A 21125-nucleotide genomic window follows, 5' to 3' on the forward strand; every position below is an offset into this window, starting at 1 on the left:
AAACCGATCTGCCTGATTTCCCTCGAAGAGCTTCTCCTTTTGCCCGTTGGCACCAGCGTGTGCAAGTACTTTTGAGCACAAGGCTCCACTCTTCGCAGGGCTCGGACTTCCATCTAGTTATGTGCCTCTGAAGGCGAACTGGGTCTAAGCATTATTACGCACTGCCTGTCTTCCTTCCCTTTTAGGTGGACTACTCGTTTCGTGCAGATAACGCTTGAGACTGTCGTATTTGTATATATATATTGTGTTGGTATGGTATGTGTTGGTTTACTATCGTGATATTGTGATTTTCTCGCTACGGTCATTGTTTTAAAGGCCTTGAAATAAATGTGTCTATATTTTTAATATAACAACTGTTTGGAGTAGTTTGTAAGTGTTCTGGCTTTGTGTGCTCATTGCGGAATTTCAGTCACCCTCACCCCTCTAGGACCTAGTCTTGACTGCCGCGATCGCTACCTTGATTGGTCTGGCTCGTCCAGAGGTTACCGTGTTCCAAGTAATTAGGTTGGCCTTCTGAACTTCTGCGCCACCAGGACAGAGTTCAGAAATCCGTCTTAACACCAAGGCATACCCAGAACCATTGGGTAATGGGCAGATCTTATGATGTCGAATTTGATCCTTTCTTGATGGTGCTTTCTAGAAAGCAGGATCTCTTTGGTTTGAAGGGTAATGGGTCCTGAAGAGAGAGGTCTTCCATCGATAGCTTCTACAGGTTGCGTGATGTCTCTTGTTTCATATGGAATGTTATGGGTAGTGACCCAATCATGATCTATGAATATCCCCACGGCCCCACAATCCACTAATGCCAGAATGGGATATGATTCTTTCTTGGAAGGCGATAGAAAGGCCTGCAGAATCACAAGATTGTTTCGTCCAGGAGAGTTCAAGGATGGAATAGATGTGGAGCAAACATCTCTCTCCCGAAGCTGTGCTCCATCTAGGATCGGGAGCTGGCGTTTCCCGAACGCCGTGGAGGGGCAATAGGGCACTCTCTCACAAGATGTTTATCAGAGGCACAATACATGCACAGACCAGTGTGAATTTGTCGCATCCTTTCTTGCGGAGTTATGGGTCCACGGAAGGCTCCTAGTTGCATGGGTTCTGGGTCTGTGGTCATGGAAGAAGCAGGCTCTGGTCTAGGGGAAGGTTCTGTAGAGGCCTTTTGGTAGGGTATTTTGGTCTTCTTCTTTTCCGCTTTTCTTTCCTGGATACGAAAGTCAATTTGTAAGGAGAGATCCATGAGAGCCTGGAAGGAACCTGGGTGAGTTACCCTGGCTAGCTCGTCTTTTATCTATTCATTCAAACCTCTTCGAAAGAGGGTAAAAACAGGCTTCAGAGGACCAGTCTGCTTCCTTGGCAAGCTGTTTAAAACATGTCACATAGGTAAGCATATCCTGGGATCCTTGTTGGAAGTCCAATAAACGTTCTTGGGCACTATAAACCTGTTCTGGGCGATCGAACATGGTCTTTAGCGCCTGCACAAAACCATCATAGTCATCCAGGAGAGCATCACTTGAATTCACTAAAGGGATTGCCAAGTTAATGCATTCCCGGAGAGATGTGAAATCATAAAGCCCACCTTTGCCCTGGGGGTGGAGAAGTAGTAGGGCTTAAAGGTGAAGTGCACTAAACCTGAATCGAGGAAGCCACAAAGGGTCTTTGAAGAGCCATCATATTTATCCACCACTCCGCCCAACAAAACACTTTCCTTGGTTGCAGAGTCACATGACAGGACCAATTGTTTCAACGCCGCATTTTCAGCTTTAAGATTTTGAACTTCTGTTGTTAACTCCTGCATGCCGCGCATGAGGTCTTGCACTGCAGCCTCCATTTCCGTAACTGTATCAATTTGTTGGCGTCTCAATCTGTCACAGGTTTCCCCCCTTCTCACCTGTCTGTGTTGTTTGTTTGTGATCTTCGAAGAAGTCTTCTTTCGCATTGTTCGGGTTTTGTATAACCCTGTGCGTGGATCCTCGGGTTCCAGCATGCGGTCCGTGACCCGACTCCAGGAAGCATTCAGATGTCCGCGAAGAAAGTCCAGGAAATGGCGAGGAGCGCATTAGGATAACCGAATGCGCTGGCAATCCAGGGAATGCAAGGTTAGGAAAAAGGGGAAGAATGAAGGAAGAGGAGATTCAGGGGACCGGGAACCAGGAATCAGAAGTAATCGCTGTACGAACTCCAGCCGCACACGTCTGACTACTGCAACTCAACCTGGCACTGTAGCTTTGAAAGTGAACCAAAGAATGATTCAAGGAGCAGTCCTTTGCAAAACAATCATGAAAAGTCTTCATATTTCTGGATCGATTATCATGCAAGAGGATTTCATCTGCACTCATGAGACACCTTCTTCCATTAAACCACTAATTGGTCATTTAAAGTCTACTGTCTTTAATGGCTTATTGGAAACGCCAGTTTATTCAATCTTAGTATTAGAAAATAAGCAAAATGATCTCCTACAAACCATTAAATAGTTTCTGGCTTGAGAAGGACTGGTAAGGAACGGAGAAACATTCACATTCTTTTTGAGCAGGATATTTTGACCTCCAGGGTTCCATCATCTTGGTATTTTTAATAAATGGTGCAAACTTACTTTGAGAAGAGGTGGTAATGTCTGACACACAGCTGCCAATATATTAAGAAATCACGCAGTGATACTCACAATGGACTCATTTTGAATGGCCCACAAAATGGCCAGGGTGTGTTAAAACCAAAAGAGGCAAATCGCTGCATGTTTTTAATCTAGGTTTCCTTGATGTTGCGCTGCACAGAGCAGGAAATTCACTTCCCTGCTCCGTGCAAGGAATCTGCATGAGGATCCACCCGCATAACATCTTGATGCTGGTGAAGACGCATGGATACCTATGCATTCAGCCACCCTTTTTTCTTGTGTTGTATGATTTTACTGGTGCATTCACAGCATGATGTGATCTAAAGCACAGAGAACCGGTGAGTACCTAGGTTTCCATTACTTACACCACATAACGCAGTGAATGACGAACATCCTTTTAAAGGAGCTGAGCCATGGAAGCGGTCACAGTCCTGTTTTTTCCGGTGGACTTTCTGTCTAATGGAAAATGAGTAATCAAGTAGTTATTAACCAATATAAATACCTCTGAAGTGGGCATGTATCATAGCAGAGAATCAATGGAGCCCTGCATATAGGGAACACTCACATAGGGGTACAGGTAGGGTGCAGGGGTTGCAAGGTTGCTGGAAAATGTAGAGGGATATGATATGATATGATATGATATGGCATTTGTAACGCGCCTATACACAAGTGTTTCAAGGCGCGACGAGGCAGGGAGGGGGGAACAAGGGGAGACAGACAACGATCCTACTAGGCCAGGTGTCATTCAGACCGCGCAAGTGCATGGGTCGGGGGGACGGGAAAAGTGCAAGGGGGAAGGGAGAGGGGAAAGTGCAATACAGGGTTAGTAATGAAAGAGGGCCAGCTAGTGGCAAGTGCAAGATAAGTGCAGAACAAGTGCTGGGGGGGGCTGTAGGGATACAGAGACAGTCCCGCAGTGCAGGGGTAGCAAGGAAGGCAGTGCAGGGGAGAGTGGCTGGGCCAAGGACCAGGGTTAGTGAGTGGCCCAGTTGCTGATTCAGGGGAGTGAGAGTACCCTGAGGCAAAGAAGTATTTTTGAGTAGCATGCTCAGCGATTAGCATCATGGTCTTTAAAGAGTATGGTCCTCATGTCCTTCCTGTAGAACAGGATGGACAGGAACTGTCTGAAATACGTGTTACAGAGACACAGAACATAGCAGGAAAATGTGCGGATTTATAACTTTTTCCCTCTGAATTGGATTGTTTCCACTCTGGCAATGTTGCGGCTTTGGGTGGCCTGGATGGTGAGTTCCTCGGTCAGATCTAGAGGTGTTTTGCTTGTGACTGCATTGTAGGCCACGCTGGCTGTATTGAAGATGCTGTAGGCTTGAAGGGGAAGTCAGTGCAGCTTATTGAGGATGAAGTGATTTTGATTATTATTTTAGTCCTGGGGTGAATGAGGCATGCTGAACTTCTTTCAGTTGGGCCAAAGTGAAATCTGGGACTCTTGCAAGTATGGTGTTCCCACCATATGGAAGATATCCATGGGGCCGACAACTTTTCTGAAACACAGGGTGAGGAAAAAGGCTTCTACTATGCTGTTTGGATTTTCTTGACAAGGAATGTTTAAATGAGAGGTCACAGTGGATAGCATAGCTGGGCGATTTGGCATTAGGTGAAGTGTGTGGCATGAATCCGTCGAAATTAACTTCCATCTGCCAGTTCTGGTCTTTGGCATAGTTAAATGGGTTACTAGGACAATTAATTATGTCTTTTTGGATTGAGCGTTGGGGTTGGCACTTGACAACGAGGCTTGGAGGAGGGGCAGGCAGTGCTTTTGCCACTAGAGGTCATTCTTGCAAATGATCTTTTCATAAAGCTATGAGTCATCTGCTTATTGTTGTATCTCAACCTCAGTGTTGGCAATGAGTTCCATGTAGAGGTTGACAATGACAGGCGTTAAGAGGGACTTGTGTGGCTCTCTGCAGGATTTGTTGCAGCCCATCTGAATGATTTGGTGTCTGTTCAAGACGTATGACCCAAACCACCGAAGAACTGTTCCGTTGGGGCCTAGGTGAGTGGTGAGAATGTTGAGGAGAGCTTCATAGTCACCGGTATAGAATGCCTTAGTGAGATTGAGTAGAACAAGTAGACAGAGGTCCCCTTTGCTGAGGATCATAGAGATTGTTGTCAATAACCTGGGCTGTGTGCTACATTGTGATTGGAATTCTGATTGGTAGTCTTGTAGAAGAATGTGTTACGTGATCCTTTCATGCAGCTGGATATAAACAGTCTTCTTGAAGACTTTTCTGAGGACGGGTAGATGTGTGATGGGGCAATACTTTGTCGGGCCATCTTGGTCAAGTGGGGCGTTCTGCAATAAGAGAATGATCGGCACCTTTATGAATGCAGCTTGGAAGGCACCTTGCATGAAGGATGTGTTTATGGCATTGATGAATGTGTCTCTTTCAGTGACCTTCCCACTGTTTGGGGGTTGTCTTTGGGGATTGTGTTTTTAGGTGGTGAGTTTGAGAGTTGCTAGGGGGCAATGGTGATAGTCAGGTCCTATGGAGAAATTGTCCTGAATTTGGTCCATCTTGGTATGCTGCAGGCTGGTGTGGGCTTGATTTCTATGATACATTTGAAGCTATAAATGTGTTGCCTTGTCTAACTTGTCTCTGGATTAGTTATCAATGGTGTTGCTGTTTATCTGTGGATTGCAGTATTGCAGGGTGGGATGGGAGTTGATGCAGTCCTTATTGTTTGGAAATTCGGTCTCTTTTTCATTGAATGCTTGAATGGTGATTGTTGTGTAGTTGTTTGGTTTAGCAGCAATGATAAGGGACCTGTAAGGTTCTCCGAGTGAGGAGCTTTTTCTTGTTGGCAGAATTTTCTCCAGAACATTACTTGTCTCAGGATGGCTCACTTGCTGTCATTGAGTTCCTGTGTGTACCCAGGTGTGCAGTGCTTGTGTTTGTTGATTCAACATTTCAGTGGTATGTGGGTTTTGGTGGGCACAATAGGGTTCTGTTTTGCGTGTGTGTGTGTGTGTGTTATATTCTCTGAGGCATCAGAGAAAGGGGCCAACTCTATGAGGTTTCTACAAGGGTGGCGATCTTAACACAGCAGACTTGTGTCTTAATTGGCCCCAGTAGGGGAGATGTGTATGGTGGAGCAGGATGATGATCTAAAATGTGGACAGTAACAGAGCGAGCAAATGAACTGTATGGCCATTTTGAAAATGAGTTGGAGTTTATCTAGCAACTCGTCAAATTGATAATAACTATGTTTGAATAGAACCTTAAGAATTATTCAAATTCATATGTGTTTTTATTTGTGAAAGCTGGAGGTGTCTCGATAAAAACTACTGTTTTACAAGTAGTAGTAACTTATAAGAGAAAAGAGAACATAAACCAGTGGGGAAAGTGGCAAAGTAATTATGAGAATTATCATTATAGCATACATAGGATGAAGGGGAGAAAAGACAGTAGTAGGGGGACCCTCTAGTAGGCCAGAGAGTGGAGAAGGGTAGGAGGACCGAGTGCTATCCTAGGGATGGAAGATGCAGCGGAGGCACCAGTGCCAGCCTGGGAGGAATGGAAGGGGACTTAATACCAGACCAGAGAAAATAAGAGGGAGATCCAGTGACAACCCAGAGAGGTGAGAAAGGAAGGGAAACCCAGTGCATACAGGGGGTGGTTAGTGGGATGAGGTGGAAAGGCAAAGTGCAAGTCTTGCCATGTTGATGTCAGAGTGCTGGTTGGATTCTAGGTGAACTGGATTTTCACACAACGTGGGTTGTTTTGTAATATGTGCTACTGGGTGTTGTGCGTGTTGCATACTTACGAGGTTCACCCTACCAGCATTGGTAGGTGCAGGGATTTTAAGTGTTGGGATGGTAGAACAGATGAAGAGGCTTACGTGTATTGTGGGGTGCAGTATGAGCATGCGAGCTGCTCTTGGGCGCTTCTTAGCTGTGGCGTGTAAGGAGTGTAAGGTGGAAGAGGGATCATGCTGATGATGAACTGATTAGTGGATGGAGGAGATGTGTTCTCTGACTCCGTCTCTGGGGTGGTAGGTTGTGTAAAATCCAGCCGGTGCCATGTTCCTGCCTGCATCATTGCAGTTACTCTGAAATGTTGGATCTGCTTTCCATAAGAGCAGGTGGGAATTGTTGCTTGTCCAGTTAAATGGGTGGTACTAGAGGCGCTCGTTTTTGTGTCTCCCCATTTATTTGCCTGTAGATTTTGGTTTTGAAGAGGGTTGGTTGGGGTATCTGGTTCATGGCACCTGACCTATTTGTGGAGTATCAATGCTGGGGGCCATGTAAGGTGCATAGTGGTTTGCTTTGTTGCCCAACATGTAGAACAAGAAGCACCAATGCTTAAATGCTTATTTATTTTGTTTTACAAGTACCTGATGTCTCATATTTCTGAGATCGGGAGATATCTAGTTCGTGTCCTGGTGAGGGGTTCATGTACAAGTTGAGCGGGGGTATCCTAGGTTTGTGATGGTGTATTGAGCTGGTCTGTCTCGTCTCCATCAGTCCACAGGGATAAAACGAAGAGGCCTGTGTAGGTTTTTTGGTCTAGGGGTGCACAAAGATTAACCACAGATGCAAGAAATCACTCCGAACTCATAGCATTCACATTGACAGTAGCAGAATATTTAAACATGAGCAGTTTTAATTCTGTGGTAAATAAAAACAAGGCTGGGCTGGTGTAGCAATACAGCAGAAGTAAATATGAAATGCAAGCGTACACCGCTTTCTCTGCCTGTCCTGTTTGGTCTCTAGCTCAATCTTTGCTCTGTTGTTTCTTCAGATGGCCTGTCTCTCTCAACATCCTCTTGCACTGGGAGACCCCCTTCACGCTCGGGGTAGGCTTCTCTGCAGAGCAGCAGGAATGGCAAAACAGGGAAGCCAAGGCCTGGCTGAATCTGCACAATCCCCCAAAGCTGGGCACTCGGTTCATTTCACGGCTACCCTCCCTTATTTTCTTTGTCTATTGTTTAATGATTGGGCAAGATTGAAGAAATGTCCAGCACTATTGTAGCACACAAACTGCATCAACTATCATGGGCACTAGTTTAAGACCATGAGAAGACTAGAATAAGTATTGTAATACAGAGTCTGGCAGAAAGAGATGCATTCCTGAAGGTTCCGCACAGAGCGTGATCTGGAAGCCTGCTCAGTGGGTTTTCGTAAATGTTGCAGCGATTGAGGAAACATGTCCCTTTATTGTTTTACACAACATGCTGCATCAAAGCACACATATGTTTTCCCTTTGTATCTTTGGTTATCACATGATGTGTTTCTTTTCTTTTGTGTTAACTCTTTCAGGACCACTTTGGGGTTGTTGTCTGAGCAGTTGTATAAGCAGTATAAAAAATGCATTTATGCCTATATATTTTGCTGTCTGAGGTTCCTTCCCACTTGGGGACAGGTGGGATATCTCTCTGCGGTTTGGTGTATTTGTCAGTGCATGTGTTAACATTTTTCAAGATGCCAACAGATCAGTTCATGTGTGTAAGGCGTGTCTTAACCAGGAACATCATTTCACCAAAATGCCACGGCTAGCAGAAGTGACATCATAATGCCACTCCCCCAAGAGTGACATCACTTGAACTGATGCCATTTGACCATGCCCCCATGTGACATCACAAGAAGTGACGTCATAAAGCATTATACTTCAGTACACTAAGAAAAATATGGTTACGATATCATTGTATTGTGAGATTTCATACGAGAATGGATCATCATATGTAGCAGTGTGTTAAGGCCCCTGTTGCCATTGGAAGTGGATGAACCCAAATCCCCAAATCCCCTCCTTATGTGGATCCACCCTGTTATTTCAACAGGACTACAGCGCAAAATCACATTTTGGGGGGGCAGGGCGGCATAGGTGGGTATGGGGATAGGGGAAAGCCAGGATAAAAGGGGAGAAGGAGAATATTTCACCAGAGAACATGTATTCTTCTAGTCGATGGCATCCACAGTCTTCAATGATTTTGACACTTACCCCATTTTCTTCTGATTCGACAAGTTTCCTTCAGTGTTGTGTTGTACTGTTTGCAGTTGTTTTATGGACTTCATTACTCCTGCACAAAACAGCCAGAGGTCTCTGATTTTCATCTCCTTCAGAGCTAAGTTTAAAATGGGTTTGATGAGTGCATTGGCAAATACTGCTACCGGATCATCTTCCTGTATCTCTTCAAAGTGCTTGCATAACTCAAGAGGAAACAACATTTCAAGTTCTTGTTTCTATACATTACTACCATCGCACTCTCATACTTTCAAAACAAGTATAATTTGTTTGTTTCAGGTACACATCTTACCATATGAGGTCTGCAGAGGTTTGGTAGTTTTGTGTTACAAAACCTGATTACCAACATTTAAACCTGTTATTCCACTTATGCAGTGCTTCTGTGGGGACTGGCGAGATGGCACTGGGGCATACCTGCATAACCTCTGGGTTTTCCCCATGGGTTTTTAGCCACTTTTCCGGGTCTCCGGGGAAGAACCTGGAGTTGCAGGTGTTCGGGTACCGTCCAATCCTCCATCCAATTGGCTACAAAAGGCTGCTGCCGGTAGCCAAATCGGTTGGAGGTGTGGGCGGGACCCGGGCGGGACCAAGAAGAATGGAGACTGGAGCAAAATAAACGCAGTGATACTGCTGAATTGAAAACAGTATTACCGTGTTTATTTTGCTTAAGCTTTCCTTTTTTTTGGCCAGTTTGCCTTATATTTTAGTCGCAACATAAGGCAAACTGGCCAAAAAGAATGAAAGCTTAAGCAAAACAAATGCGGTAATACTGCTTTCAATCCGGTGTCATTAATGACACCGGATTAAAGCAATATTTAGCGTTTACTTTTTCAGCTTTCATTCTTTTTTGTCCAGTTTGCCTGGACTCAAGTCGAGGGTACACTCGGGTGGACTGAGCCCACCCATTCCCCCGAACCCCCATCTAAAGTGACAAACATGGAAGGTCTGCTTTGAATTAATGACTTAAATCCTACCTCAGGGATTGAACCGCAGCCATAATGTCTGCAGGCTGGACACCTCACCACTGCATGATATAACCTCATGTAAAATAACAAACAACTAAGGTGAAATGTCCAATTTCGGTACTGCAAGTTCCAGGGAAAACATTTGTATTGGTTCTTGGAGTTTAAAATATGAACACATTTGAAAGTTTTCCAAAACATTATTTGAAGAAAATATCCTCTCTTGGTTTTGTGTCTGTATTGATTTTATGGCAGGTGTATGCTGTTAGTCCTATGCAATTTGGGTGGTTATGAATAGCCAGTTTAATTAAATGTATTGCATTCCACTGTAAAGTGCAAACTGCAAACGTGTTTCAGTTCCAAACCCCAAACCGAAATATTTCTATGCTATGAAATATTCTAAAACCTGCCACGTATATCACCACCAGAGCAGTAATAATGCTTCGAAGAAAATAATAGCCGGAACCATCAGGGATAGGGTGGAGTATACCTGATACGTGAGGTAAATATAGCATATTCAATGTGCTCTGGTGAGGGGAGGATATCTACCCTACGCTGAATAATATGAGCATGCTTGAACATGACATATGGTGATAACTATACTTCTCACTGGCGACTAGTGTGCCATACTCATGAGTTACTCATGCGTTGGCCATGTAGCACCTCACCTCAGTGAGCAGTGGAACTAATGCGCTATTACGCTTTCTACCAGTGCCTTACACTGGAGGTCAGATTTCTGTTGTCACTTTTCCAGGATAATGTTGTTGACTACACACTTGGCGGCAGAGCTGTATGTCTCCCATTACACAAATACCCCTGTTGAGCACATATTTGACAAATTAAAAGCCGGGATGCGACAAACAAAAGAATGGAAAGGGCCAATGCAGTTACAGGTACACATAAATGTATGATAACCGGGCTGATATTTGACTTACAGTGTGCATTACTATGCAAAGTTATTACACTAAAGTTAAATGAAGATGCAATGACAATACGCCTGAAAGGACTCCACCAGTAGAGAGAGGATCGTGCATGCCGATTGCCGAAATAGCTTCGGCAGGCACGGGCAAGGAGTCCTGCCGTGGCTGTTCGCTGCTGCGGCCGCAGGCGAGTTGGTGAGCATGTCGCAGCACACACCTCAGCCTGTGCCAGCGGCACCATGCGGCGCAGCCATTTCGAATACCGCGGCTCGGCAACTCTGCATTAGCCTAAGCGGTCCCCAACCCAGCCAGCAGCCCCCTGACCCACCTCAGACAGTCATGATGACACTGACTGTCTGACTCACACTTTAATTACTTACCGTGTTGTTTCAGGCTTTGCAGCAGGGAATAGGAGTCAGATTCAGGCCGGGGCGCTTGAGAAACAAACTACACGTGCAGTGCTGCTCTCGGAAAATCGCTGCGTAGCAAGCTGTGGCTATACCCCCTCTCCCTCTGATTGGAGGAATGCCAGAGGTCGCAAGAGATTGACAGATTTCGCTGGCAACCCCTAAATGACGTCCCTGGTCTTAACTTTCTTTCAGTCTTGATTTCACATAAGATGTCAATTGTTTGAAATAGAGCTAGGTTTTCTGAAGATTTTTAAAGGTCAAGTGTATGCGAAGTTGTCTGCACATAGCGTTCTACAGGTTAATGGGCATCATAGCCATTGTTCCCTCCTTAGCTTTTCCTGTTCCATCAGGAAACATTCACTAAGAGAACCTTGCTTGATTGTTGCATCTTATTGGGGAAATAAGTAGTGGACATAACGTATTAATATTGGAGACCACATGTTGGTGCCCAAGAAGGCAGAGTGAATACACCATCTTGAATGGGGTACAGGTGAAGTCAGGGAAGGTGTTTCTCCTTTTCCATTCTCTTGCCCACCACAGCGTCTGGTCCCTTAAGGGAGATTACCTATGATCAGTAGCACCACTTATATAAGGGAAGATGGAACTTTCATGGTGGCAAGTAGCATGGAAAGTCAGGGACTATTCTTCCCCAGAATTTTGTTTTCGGTGGCTTAAGTTTTTTAAGCATTCTCTGTATTGTATTCTTTTTACATCTGGTAATGTACAAACCTTTTCCCTCCTTTTCAGTTGTCACCTTGCATATCTTTACTTTTTACACACTGTAATATTAGATCAAACCGTTGTTTCCTGTAACAAAGTGTCTGTTTCATTTGAGCTACTACTACTGATGAAGGGACCTACCTTGGCTTGAAAGCCAACACACACTATGAATTAGCTTGTAATAGGTAACATCAGTACAAGATCCTATGTTGTTGACTTTTGTAAACAGGCTGGACACGCTTGACTTTGTTCATGCTCATTTCTAAATTGTGTGACAACGTTTTATTGGATGTCCTACCTGAAGAGTAAGAGGGTCTGTGAGGATGGGAATGCCCGCAAGTCGTGTGATGTGCTACCTGGAGGAGGTAAATGGGGGTTGCCTCGGATTACCACTAAACCTGCAAAACCCTCATTTGTCCCAAAATATGCTCCATCTGTAATGCACTATAATCCAATATGAGGAGTCAGAAAGCAAAAAGGGAGGGGTGTTTGTAAATGCTCTTCAACATACATGCCTTGCATGTCAGACAGAAAAGGTAAGGGTATTCTCAGACAGACCCACACGACTTCAACTTTCCTCAAGTTCCAATGCATTCCCTCCTACTTGAGACGCTCTATGTGAACCTCCACTGCAACCCACTCATGCCCTCCTTGCAGCACTTACAATCAGCCAGCAGAGATTTCTCCAGCATGGTCTACAGCACAGTGCGAGGGATCCAATCAACACACTGTGGAGGTCTGTGGTGACAATGTTACTTTGTCTAAATTCAAGATGGCGGCCCAGGTTTCTGAAACCTTGGCAGGCATGGAAAATACCCTTTTTAAACTAATTACTCAGACAGGAAAGATACTTGTCACCTAGTGGGAATACCAGTGAGAAGAAACAGAACACCTGTGAGGGAAAGCCTCACAGTTGAAATCAATAAGTGAGTTGAAACTAATCAAGGCTAAGGGAATACTAATAGTAACCATATTGAGTAACCTAACCCTGCATGAGGAGTATGTATAAGCACAAATTATGATGCAGGAAATATCAGAGTCCAGGCTACCTCTATGGAGACCAGTGCAGAGGAGAGACCAGAGAGAGGAAGAGCTACAAGTCTGTGTAGGGCTATATCTCAGACACTAGAGAAGTCCAGGAAGCGGGGAAGAAGAACAGCTTTAAGCCTACTGAGGATTATAGTCAGACACTGACCGAGACCTGGACCAGTGGAGAACAAAGTGATGCAGTCATACTGAGGATTAAATCTCAGACCCAGGAATGGACCAGAGACCAAGAGGGAGAACCATGAATCGGTTAAAACTCGAAGCTGTGGCTCTGGAGGGTGATCTGGGCTAGTGGGTTATAATAACACAGACTAACGGCGACTCTAAGCAAGGGGGAGAACATACTTGCTGATAGGATTCTCTCATGGTAACACCTCAGGCAGTGGGGAAGGGAATACCTGTCAGTAGGAGAATGCTAAAGGTAATACCTTGAAGAAAATCGGGACTAAAATCTTTCTGATGGTAGGAGCCAAGAAGTGTGCACGGTGCTAAATCGCTGCCAGTGTGAAGATAAGAAGTGTGCAGGACAACTTATCCCTTAGACTATGATTTATGGCCTAGGTGCTATACTCTTTAGAGTCTCAAGCTTTGGAAATCCTGACGAGGACAGAGGACCATTTCGATATGCCCTTTCACCATTTCAGTAAATCTATCCTGACAATTTTGTGACCAATTTTTCCCTTTTGAAGTTAGCTGAAACCCTAGGCCACACAGGATTTTTTTACCAACCCATTCTATTGTATTTAAAAAATAAAGGGGTTGAAATGGTTTTGTTACATGTGTTATGTTAAACCTGCATCACACGTGGTGTTAGAAATGGGTTGAATGGGAACCAATATAAGGTCCAATCCAGAAAGAAGTCCCCCACTAAGAGGATAGTAAGATTGTACAGAACCAGACATCACAGAATGCAATTTCCACATGAATGGGATGGTTCCCCTAATCAACAATAGGAAGCACACGTATCCCGTTCAGGTCAGGGATCCCATAGCTCAACTAGTTTATAAGCAAATACTCAGCCCTGAGGCAGAGGAGATCTCAAGTTCAGCACCCACTTGCAGGGGAGACCAGGGCTTTAGCTCCACACATCCCATCCAGGACCTAAAACCGCTAGAAGTCTTACCGACAGATCTGAAGCATTTCCCATCTGCCCAGAGAAAGGGCCCTGCTCTAAAAGTGTCTTTTCTGAAGTCATCCCAAGGACAAAAAAGGTATGTCCTTACTCTCTCCTCTTATTCTAAGTGCCAACAGCAAAGCCTAATGTGCGGATGCATATTCTTTCCATCCTAAAGACGTGGAAAACCTCCCTGCCGTGCAATTCAATGGTCATATCTGAGCTGACATTGAATCTTATGGGAGAAGGGATCCCATTTGTAAGTAAGCAGTCACATGTGCTGCCGAATCTTCGTAGGAGTTATTGTGTGTCTGGGAGATGTATAAGTAGAGTGTATGGGTATATAGGGTGCTATGTTGTGAATGAAGTCGATACAAACCTTTTTCTGTTTGTCTCATTTTTGGAGGTAAGAGTTGTGAGGGTGCTATGTTGTGAACGAGTAGAGTGGCTGCAAAAGTTTTCAGTTTCTTGGATGCAGTCCACAAAGTCATGTGATGCTTTCCTTCCCTGCACTGTTGCACTCCCAAAAAACACACATGTACACACAGTCTCGCCTTCACAAGCATGCATAATTAAATCACACTAATGGGCCACAGCTCTTTAACTGTATGGATAGAAGAATCACACACATCGCTACATCTTCAAATGTGCGAACACAGTGATTACACACACGCGGTGCAACTTCGTAAGTGCAAACAATTGAATCACACACATGGGCCTCACCTTCACAAGCATACACAATGTAATCACAAGTTGGACAGAACTTCACAAGCATGTGAATCGCACATATGGGTCAGAAGGCCTGTGCCTTTATACGTGTACACTTGGGGATCGTACATATGGCTAGGAGTCCTCCTAGCCACATGCAGCATCCACACCCACCAATACGCCGATAACACACAGCTATACCTGAAGATAGAGTCCATCAAGTAGATCCATAGGCTCAAAACCTGCTGATCCAGTTTTGGATGTTCAGTGCATACTAAAAGCTCAACCCCTCCGAGACCAAATTCCTACTCCTCACCAACAACACTGAACACCAAGAAATACAGACCTAGCGATCAACCATGAACTCTGAGGGCTTCACACCGAGTTCACCTCCTGCGCCAAGTCTCTCACGATCTACATCGACAAACACCTCTCCTTCAAGACACACATAGCTACGAAAACTCAGAAAGCTATTTATCTGCTCTCCCTCCTGTGGAAAGTCAAACCCTACCTCCCGAAGGACAGCTTTGAATCCACCTTTCAAGCACTGGTCCTATCCCACCTGGATGGGAGCAAGGCACTCCTCAAAGGCCTCCCGTCGTCCTCCCTTGTGCCCCGGAGAAGTGTACTACACGCGGCTGCACGCCTCATCAAGGGTCTAAGCAGATACGACCACATCACTCCAGCCCTCATCGACCTTCACTAGCTCCCATTGCACACACAAATCACCTTCAAGTCTTGCTGCATCATCAATAAGGCGGACGCCCTTAAGTCACCCAGCTATCAGCATCAGACTCGCCCCCATGTTCCTACAATTCAGAAAAGAACTCAAGATACACCTCTTCAAGTAATCTCTCCTCCTCTACACCTAGGCCATATACGTCGCCTCTCGTGCCACCTGACTCGCTAGACGCTGCCTGCCCCTCTACTCCCCGCCACCCGTTACAGCTGTATCCCTCCAATGTGGCCCTTTGTATCCTACCCCTGCTCTATATCTGTACTGTTATATATCTCTGTAAAGCACTCAGTTATGTATCTGTTTTGTTATATGCCTTTGTAAAGCACTCTGTTGCTTCACGAAGCTAGGTCCATGCTCAATAAATACAACAATAATAATAATATTAATAATAATAATAATAATAATAATAATAATAATAATAATAATAATAATAAGGGAACTGACATCTAAGACAGGCCTTCACAAGTGTACAAACTTAAATAGCACGTATGGGCCATGCCTTCCCAACAATGCACACAGGTATCACGGGCATGAGCTGCTCCTTCACAAGTGGGCACAATTGAATCACACACATCAGCCAGACCTTGCAAGCATGTTCACTTGAATCACACACATGGGCTATGCCTTCACAATCATACGCAAGAGGTTCACAAATAGAAGATGCGCTTTAACTAATATTCTCACTTGAATTACATGCGTGTCCCGCACATGTACAAACACGCATAGAGAATGCACATCTTCACAAGTTGGAAAATCAAATCACAACAGCCATACTTTCAGAGCAGAGCAAGGAATGTTAGGGGGGACTATGTTTTCTTCTGTTTTTTGGTAGGTATGTAAGAGGCATGCGCCGGGGGTAGCGATGTTGTGAATACATGGAGTCCTGGAACCTTATTTTGTGTGTTTTTCTAGGTAAGTAATGTGTACTATGTTGTTGGTGATTGAAGTCGCTGTGAAACGAGAAGGTGGGTTGTTTAGAGCACCGTCAAAAAGCTTTTGCTCCCTTGGGATGCTGTGAATGCCCGGGAGTATCTGAGCTTGCTCTTGCCTTTTGAACTGAGGGACTCCATGATTTTCACTGCATGAGGGCAGGGACTGCAAGGCCAAAGTGGCAGCATGCCAGGTCTCCGCTCCTTCCCCACCAGACCCGTCTCGTGGCGTGATGTTGGGAGCTTTACAGGTTGCTTGCTCCCTTTGGATTTCAGCCTCATGTTTTGAACAGCACTTCCCTGTCATGAGGGAATGTCTGGACTGTCTGGATGAACCTGAACTGGATACAAATAGACTCCCGACAGAGGGGAACAGAGAGGTTGTCAGGGGAGGAACAGAGCACTTCCTTGTCCAAGTATTCGGTTTGGGAGGAAAGGGGGTGTGGGATTGGGTTACAGGGTTGTCCAAGTCTTGGTCTCCAGGGACAGAATCCTGATGGGTTTTCAGGATATCCCTCAATATTAATGAGAAAAAATGTGCATACATTTGGAATCATTGTATGCAAATGTATCTCATGAACATTAATAAGGGATTTCCTGAAAACCTGTGAGGATTCCGGCCCACGAGGACTGGAGTTGGACAACCTTGACTGCACGATCCATACAAATATCCACGTTAACTCTGTTGTAGACCTTCTTGTTTGGCATGCAGCTAGGTAGCATGGTGAAAACCTGTTCATTGCTTCTTTGTTGATTTCACTGAATTGCCAGCACATGCTTCTCAATGCTCGTTGCAGGGGCACAGAGATGGATTAAAGAAGCCATTGGGCTGTGAGAGCCGAAAGTGGAGGCATTACGTGGGCTTGGCATATAGGATGGTAGGGAATTCAAACATGGAAGGGGACATTGACAGGCCTGTCTTATTGTCTACCTTCTACTTCAGGGGGCTGGACGTTTGTCCGCGCTTGTTCTGCTTGGCCGGCCAACTGTAGTTAAAAAATAAAAGTACTCATAAATGATTTGGTGCCTTATAGTGGCATTGCTGCTTTTATTTAGAAAAGGCGTCTAACATATCACATATTACACAATAATTCCAATGGCGACAGAAAGACCTGCCATCCGTGCTAAATTCATAATGAGAGCTCGTGTCTTTCCTTGTTTCTGGGCTTGCCTCAAAAGCAAGACCTGCTGACCTTGTTCTTGCTTGTTTCTGGCCCTGCCATCTGATTAGCTTTAATAGGCGTGTGCATCTTTAAAATAATAATGTCTGATTCAGGCTCTGCGCATGTCAACAGTTTTATTTAAACTTATTAGCAGGGAGGCTAGCTCAAGAGCATCACGCTTGCCATATGTTCATTTGACATTTCATAACCTTCGATTTACATTTCATAATTTCCAATTCCCTCTTCCTCCACCTTGAAACTATTTGCATGAATAATCACCTTAATTAAAAAGAATGCAATTAATATAGACCCATTTTTCTCCCAACAAGTGATCAATTATTCGAATGAGCCACACAAATGCAATAACCATGGCTGCCCATCTGCTGTTAGAAGTCCTATCCATAGTCCATTCGTGTCCAGGCTATCTGTTGCCATATGAACAGGATGATGCCATGACACTCGTGCCAGGTCGACTCAGCACTTCACACTCCACGCCCCTTGCTTGACAATAGTGTACCACATTGTGGGTAATAATGACAAAAAGAAGAGAAATTGGTTACCAAGTAATCTGAAACTGGATTCCTGGTGATAGCAGTTCCATAAAAAACATCCAAATTAATATGGTTATGGTTATGGGGTAATAGGGCGCCAATGTTGATAGGTTCACCTTTAAGCGTGTGAGCTTTCTCTCCCATAGCTGAGATCCCAAACAGCAAGCTGCCTCTCTGCGCAGCGTCTGGCTTCCACCTTGGTTAAGGAAACACACTCCTTTTTTTATATGGGCTTCTGGATGGGGTGGGTCTTGAGTCTGCATGGGAATCGAGAGGGATGGTCCATGAAAAGGGATGGGCGTTAGCCGAGGAGCGAGAATGCTCTTTGGAACAGGCTTTAGAAGATGTTTTGGTACGGTCGACTTATGTAGGTAGACCAGTGAAACCGTATTGCTCATGTGTGATGTGATGATTCTATTATAACTGGACGCTTGTGATGATATATCTAGCAGGTTATGTGTTAATTCGGCTCTGTGCATTTACACTAGGTGTTATATATCAATACATCTGTTTTTCAGGTGGAAGTTCCCAAATCTCTTCAGTGAAGTCCTGGGTGCAAGTGCAGACCATTGCTGGGGTCGTCATAAGAACTAAGTCAAGTTGTTCAGCTGTGCCCAATGGACGAGATTGCGAGATGTTGCCAAAGGGGAGCAGGGCATCCGAAGGCCGCTCTCCGTGTAAGGGCGCGCAGACTTGCAAAGCAGGCACACTTCATTTGGGAGAAATATGCATTTTATCTGTAAATATGGAAGTGAAAACCTTTTTTATTTGACATGAAGTTTGTTTATTAATGCAAAACAATCCATGTAGCTGATCTATTATTTTATGTAGACCATTTTCAATAAAAATGTTTGAAGTTTTTAAGACGATTTCATTGACGTTCTATTTCCTGCTGGATGGTGTCCATGAGAGCTGTCAGACAGTCGCCAAATATTGCTCATCCCGCCCTGAATGGGCAGCTGTAGTAAAATGTGCTATGACGGAGAGCGATGGCCCACTGCCCACTCCTGGCTCTTATGTCACATACATTGTGACAAACGGACTTACAAGGATGAGTAGAGGCTAAAACGGTCACTCAGCACTCACACTTCTAGAAACCAAGAGCCAACACAATCATAAAGGTAAGACAGCCACAGTCAAGAGGTATATATTTTTTCTATGTATAGACATTACATATCAAGAGATATACCTCCTTTGCCTTTTGTGGTAATGTGGGCCGAGTGAAGGCTATACTCTTAAGAGGGGTGTGAATGTGGGTAAGTAGCAACCCAAACAGCAAAGTATTACAGTCCAAAATAAAGGAATGTCGAAAGAAGGAAGAAGGTTCTATTAAAATATATACTTTAATCAGACAGACCATGTGCAATACTAACTAAACAGAAAACACTGTAAAAGACCAACCTATAAAGGAAACACAGAATATGCACAGATAGAATAGATGTAGTACTCTGGTTGATGAGACAACGGGAGAAAGGAAATCAAACAACCACAATGTTTGTAAGGATATTTCTTTGAGTTGCAAAAAGAGATTAAAATTACCTATCCAGTCACCAGTCCCCAAAGATGGACCGGGGATAGATATTGGTCAAGATTACTGTTGCAAATATCTTGGTGGTTCAACAGCGTCGAACCAAGCTTCTCAGGTTGAGGATGCAGCAGTCAATAGTCCCAGCCGCAAGCTGGCATCGAGTCGGGGTTGAACAGAAGGTGGCTGCAGTCTCTACGTGTTCATTTGTGCCATGCAAATCGGGCAGTATTCAGGTTCAGTCGGCAGTCGCATGTTCGACGGCGATGAGCTGGTACCAGGATGCGTGGGTGAGAGAGCAGGCTTGTAGTTCGCAGTTCAGGGAACACCAGGATCGGGTCGATAATTTACAGGCGCAGCAATGAAGAAGTTGGTTTTTCAGATGGCAATTTAAGCAAGGCAAGGCAGCAGTGCTTCAAGGTTCGAGCCGAGGCAACAACGTACATTTGCTGGTGTGGTGCGGCCACGAACAGAGTCCAACAGTGGATGTTGGTTCAAAGAAAAATGGACACCAGAGGGCAGCGTTGAAGCGTAGGAACATACCTAATCTTTTAGAATGTCTCACCATCATTGTTGGACCATGTGGTCCACCTCTTTGAGGTCACGCCACCATCTGCCAATGTTTTCTACACACACGTCAGCACTGTTACGGCTCCTGCACCGCTTAAGTTCCTCTTCGTTCTCCACGTCCTCTTGAGGAGTGATCAGTATTATGCCGCCACACTTCTTCTCAGTGGATCTGTGTTGGTTTTTAAAACTAAGAGTTGTATTTCAATAGCAGATAGTGGTTTGTTCAGGATGTGACTTCTGAGGCAGTGATGGTTTGAGGGGTTCATGGAAAAGTGGGACAGGGAGTTCCTTCACAGAATGGGAGTTCCTGTCCCCATGAGGGGAGTCTCTTCCTGTGAGGTCCTGCTGACTGCCACATCTACAGGGATTGTTGCATAGTGGGCTAACCTCTCTAGCCTCATAGGGAAGGGCTCCCCTCTGGGGAGAAGTGACGAGATCCTGTGAATCGTCACAGATAGCTGGACAGGTAATGCGTTAGAAGTAAATTTCCAGCTTTGCCACACCTAAATGCAGTAATGATCTAAGAGGTTGTTTGGACAGTTGTGACTACTAGTTAATGCAAATGTTGTGATACTTTTGAGTTTGCAGGTTCTTTTGTGCAAGTTCTCAAGTCTCTGTATGATAGCCAGGTGTTTCCCTTCACAAATTCCGTGATGACACATGATGATACAGCCTGCCATTCTGATATGTGGACTCTGTAAAATTCAGTTTATCACACCAACCCGGCCCCTGCCTTTTCCTTTCACCACGCTAAGGTCTTGTTTCGGAGGCCCCCATTGGTTCATGCTTTATGCATTTGGGAAGGATAACACATATATAGTGCTCTAAATACTTACATATTCTTGGTGTTTGTTCATCTCTATCCCAAGCACACGCATTTTGTACGTCACAAAGTTGCCCTGTATATTCTGTGTGTGAAATTCTGGGTCTGCCCTATTTATGGGAGTTGTTCCTCTTGTGTGATTTAGTCAGGGAGTGCTTTGTGCAAAATGCAGGATCGCCAATTTTGTGGTCACTGACCACAGGCAAGGACAAGAGTGATGTCATACATTTTATTGTAGTCATTGTGGTGAGCTGAGGTGGAAAGTGACCGAGTCTTTAGCACTCCCAAAAGCTGTGGATATGTTTTGTTATGGTTCGGTGAGGCTAGGGGTTAGTCAACTAGGAGCAAA

At 44.7% G+C, this 21125-nt stretch overlaps 1 protein-coding gene across 1 annotated transcript in view; it reads left to right on the forward strand.

The window, feature by feature from the left end:
* LMOD2 (leiomodin 2) overlaps positions 1-18722 on the forward strand; it is a 78665-nt gene extending 59943 nt beyond the window's left edge. The window contains exon 3 of the mRNA XM_069629110.1: positions 18377-18722. Coding sequence (XP_069485211.1) covers positions 18377-18403 — 27 coding nt within the window. The 3' untranslated portion in view covers positions 18404-18722. The remainder of the gene's footprint in view (positions 1-18376) is intronic.
* Positions 18723-21125: the final 2403 nt, after the last annotated feature.

Source organism: Ambystoma mexicanum, chromosome 12, assembly GCF_040938575.1.
Source record: "Ambystoma mexicanum isolate Mex_15411 chromosome 12, UKY_AmexF1_1, whole genome shotgun sequence".
In the NCBI taxonomy this organism is placed as follows: Eukaryota; Metazoa; Chordata; class Amphibia; order Caudata; family Ambystomatidae; genus Ambystoma; species Ambystoma mexicanum.